Below are 4,667 nucleotides of genomic sequence, written 5' to 3' on the forward strand. Positions count from 1 at the left end.
TGTGTGCGTGTGTGTGCTTGTGTGTGTGCGTGTGTGTGCTTGTGTGTGTGTGTGTGTGTACCTGGTATGGGTCTGTGTTGAGGTCAAAGTACTCCAGGAATCCAGTGGCAAACTCACAGAACAGGAAGTTGTGGGTCTCGTTGATGGTCCTCAGACACCAGTAGGTGTTGTTGTTGGCGCTGGTGCAGGCGCAGAATGAACCCACTGCAACACACACACACACACACTTAGATGCCATACAGTAAAAACGCATATTCAATATATTACAAATATGAATAACTGTCTTGCAATGTAGAAGAGTGTGAGTGTGTGTGTGAGTGTGTGTGTGTCGTACGTGTCCAGTAGGGCGCAGTGTGCCAGTGCTGGTTGTCGTGAGTGAAGCAGGTGAGTCCGGGCATCGAACACGTGTCGTTGTTTCTGATCCTCTTGATAATCTTCCTCATTTTCTTCCTCCTCTTCTGCTCCTTCAGAAGCCACGCCTTCTTGTCCCGAGCCCCGCCCTTCCTGCACACACACACATGTAAAACACACACATTAAACACACAATAATAAAGCACACACGTACACACACACACAGTCTGGATCACACTGACCCAGACTGGGACAGACCAGGTCCTTCTGACCCAGACTTGACCCGGTACAACTGACCCAGATTGGGACAGACCAGGTCCAACTGACCCAGACTGGAATAGACCTGATGCAACTGATCTAGACTGGAACAGACCAGGTACTACTGACCCGGATTGGGACAGACCAGGTCCTGTTCCTGATGATCCATCTCATGCTCAGTAACACAGAGAGTCTTTCTGTCCGGTGGACAGTGAAGGTCTCACCTGAAGGGGTGTCCTCCTCTGAACCTCATCTTGTTCTTCACTTTGGACTTGTACCTGTAGAACACACTCGTTAACACCATGACGGGCCTCTGGTATCACACTGTGTGTGTGTGTGTGCGTGTGTGTGTGTGTGTGTGTGTGTGTGTCTCACTCACAGGTATTTATTACAGTCACACTCCAGGGGGCGGGCCTTCTTCAGGTGACCTCTGACCTCTCTCAGGTTCTTTATCTTCGTCTGCAGCGTCTCAATCTAAAGGAAGAGAAAACCTTCAGAAGTCCAACAGACTCAAGGACCTACAGGACATTTAAAGGGTGTTGGTCCTCCACTAGGAGGAGGTATTGGTACTCTTTATGTATACAGAGAAACTGTTCTGATGGTTGATGGATGTGAGTACCTCGTGGTCGATGTGCAGCTTGTGGTCCTTCCAGGCCTGCAGAGTCTGATAGAGTCCAGTGTCACACTTCACGGTGGCGTTGGGCAGAATGGAACATCTGCAGTGAAACAACATAATCCTGTTACAGTCAACATCTGGACTTCACGGAAGCTGACACTTCCTTTGTAATGATGGAGCAGACTTTCACACGTTTTCCCTGGATGTGTGTTTCTTTAATATCTCACAGCTGGTGGATTCAGCAGAGCAGTGTGAGCTGTCAGAGACTCCTTCCATCTGTGCTGATAATTCTCATTCGTCATAATTCATCAGCCGTTATACAACATTCATCTCCCACCACAATGTGTAGTGAGGTAAGAGGTGTTAGCAGCGTAGAGGACAGTTGAGTCTAAGGACAGTTTAGACTCAGATCAGAGATGAACCAGGGCTGTAAACAATCAAAGTCATTGTTTGCTCAGGAAGCTTCCTCACTGTTTAAGATGTCCTCCATGATAAGAGCTGTTTGACTCCTCTAAATGCTGAGGAAAGGTGCTTCAATACTTCCTTTCCTATCCCCTTCAGCATAGGAAACACTGCACCTTCCTCTACCAAAGGAAAGAAGATAATGCCGACCCACAATTCCTTGCGTGGCAACATTTAAAGTGTCGCATCATGAAAAACTAACGATATGTTTATCTTACACAGGTTTAACAATTATACTCATACAGTCATAAAGTAATAGGATTCATGTTGATGGATATGAACAGACAGCAACAATCCTTTAGTTTCATTTTGTACTTCTCTATTTACTTCAAACGTGTAACAAATATGTAAAGAAATAAATAAAGCAATAAATAAAATGAAGATTAAATACAAAGAACTGTCAATGAACAAAAAGCATCGGTAAAAACAAGCCTTGACCCGAGGATGTCTTCCATAGAGGTCAAGGAGAAGTGGTTAGGAAAGGACGTTAGGAGGTAATTGTTTTACTTTTTGACACCTTTCATGACTGACGTACAGTAACAACACGACTCACCTGTGTGTGACTTTGTGGGAGTTGGGCGGGGCCACGGCGTTGGAAACTCCTCCCATCCCGCTGAACTCGTCCTCAGACTCGTCTCTTATTGGCTGAGCCCCGGCGCTGCTGTCCACCAGGCTGTGGTTACCGGGGTAGCTGTTCGTCATGGATGCGGAGCGGCTGTACCGGTTCCTGGAGTAACTCTTCAGGGCTTTGAACTCTGACACACAAAGAAGCAGAAAACTGTAATATCATAACTAATCAGACTTTATCAACAACTACTGAAGCATCCTCTCATCTCTTAAGCAGCGTTTCCTCGTTTCCTGGAAACAAACGAGGAAAGAGGAGGCGGGGCTGTTCAAAGTTCCTCCTCACTGAGAGCTGAAGTATCTATGTGACCAGGGAGGTGATGCAGTTCACACCTCGGACACTAGAGGTCAGCACTACGTCAGGACACCAGGTGAGCCGACTGAAACCGCTCCAACAATCTGGTTCTTCAATGAAGCAAACAGGAGCAATAACAAACACAAGTGAATATTGTTTTACAATAACAATCTTGTAATACCAAAAGTACTTAATGTCAGTTATCAACTGGGGAAGTTTCAGGTGATATCTGTTAGTCAACATTGTTAAGCCTCAAACTTCATAGAAATCGGACACGTATACCAATAATAAGCACATCGTGTGCAATATTCCTTTTTTCAACATTGTGCAGTATTACATTTCAATTTCATGTGCAATATTATTTATATTAATCCATTTTTCTTTTTCAATATCATTGACAATATCTCCCTCAATATCAAGCTCAATATTCATTTTATATTTTAGTTTCCATAAGGCTCTGGTGTTAGTAGTACTTCTTACTTTACATTTTTTATTTTAGTTGACATTTTTGCTTTATGTATTTACTTTACTCTTATTGTTATTGGGTTTTGTTTTGCAATGGTGTCACTATTATTTATTTTACACTTAATAAATTGGTATTCTATTGTTCATTTACGTTTATATTTTCATTCTATTGTTTTTTGCTATTTTTCTGTTGTAATCTATGAAACTTTGGCACAAGAATATCCTTTGGAATGAATATAGTTCTATCTTATCTTATAAGAAGACATCCTCAGGTAACAGTGATGTATTTCCCAGGAAGCAATGGTGGTAAAACAAGAAGACGTTCAACCCTAATAATCCCCACTGCCCTCTGCTGGACTGGACAATCATCACTCACTCTTCTTGGAGAAGAAAGGCTTCTTGTTGAACGGTCTCATCGTAGAGGGTCTCGGCGGGCTCAGAGGCCGGAGGTCACGGAGGTCACAGTCGCATGCGTCGGCGTTGCGATGGTACATCTGAGACTTGATGCTGAGTGGACGCTGACGAACGACCACGCCCCTCTGAATGCTCTTAGCCCCGCCCCCTTTGTTCTTGCACTTGAAGAGCCGAAGTTTCCCCGTGGCGTCCTCCACACACTGCCACTTCTGCACACAAACACACAAAGGGTAAAGATGAACACTAGCATGAGCTTCACGGTTGTCAAGACGAAAGAGAATATAAACTACCTCATGACTGAGAGGTTTATACCTGCCTCACTACACCTGGCTGGACATTTGGAGAATCCAATTCAACAAAGTTGGGTACATTTTACGAGTATGTCGATCTTAACGCCCCTCGAACACCTTCGGGATAAACCTGAACTGAAGAGGAGCATCATTGTCAGCTGAATTCTCCACACTATTCACCAGAAAATCCTCACTTTGTCTTTGGCATTAATTATTTGTTTGTGTTGTCACAGTTCATTAGCAGCAGCTGAATACATTTCTACTGTTGAGAAAATGCCTGAATTCTAAATTTCACTTAAACACACACACACACACACACACACACTCACACACACACACACACACACACACACACACACACACACCATCTTCTACAGGCTGTTTATCAGAGCCATCCAGCAGCCGGCTGACACTGTTGCTAGGAAACTAATCAGCTGGCTAAAAGGATTTTTCGACAAGTGTAATTAACTTCAAACAAGCATGAACACACACACACACACACACACACACACACACACACACACACACACACACACAGTGACACAGCTCCTGAAAGTTTCCATCTTGATTCTCTTCACGTCTCTTTCTCTGTGATTGTGCAGCCTTTGCTCCATTGTGCTCTGTTCTACTCATTAGTTGCTGTTGTTGTATCTGTCTGGTTTGTGGAGATGACATCTGGTTTTCATCCCTCTGACAGAAGCCTCTCACTGTTCTACTCTGTTTCTTTCAAGTCTTTTGTTTGTTTATTACAGCCAGCGGCCATCGCAGCTTTCCTGCCTTTATTACAAGAATGTTTTTTTGTTGAAGATTGTTCTTGGGGAGGAAAAATCTGTTAAATTTAGTGAAAGGACTAGGATCAGGAGGACAGTAATGGGACTGGAAGGACTAGGAT

At 43.9% G+C, this 4,667-nt stretch overlaps 1 protein-coding gene across 1 annotated transcript; it reads right to left on the reverse strand.

The window, feature by feature from the left end:
- Positions 1 to 7: 7 nt before the first annotated feature.
- Positions 8 to 3,782, reverse strand: LOC116379394 (extracellular sulfatase Sulf-2-like; the record flags this gene model as incomplete). Its single annotated transcript, XM_031841349.1, has 7 exons — positions 8 to 204; positions 335 to 504; positions 834 to 887; positions 989 to 1,083; positions 1,229 to 1,325; positions 2,241 to 2,442; positions 3,448 to 3,782. Coding segments are annotated over 7 exons (1,150 nt in total), but the record flags the coding sequence as incomplete, so codon positions are not given.
- Between the last annotated feature and the right edge of the window lie 885 nt (positions 3,783 to 4,667).

This window comes from Anarrhichthys ocellatus, unplaced genomic scaffold (assembly GCF_004355925.1).
Source record: "Anarrhichthys ocellatus isolate YVR2014 unplaced genomic scaffold, GSC_Weel_1.0 scaffold4238, whole genome shotgun sequence".
In the NCBI taxonomy this organism is placed as follows: domain Eukaryota; kingdom Metazoa; phylum Chordata; class Actinopteri; order Perciformes; family Anarhichadidae; genus Anarrhichthys; species Anarrhichthys ocellatus.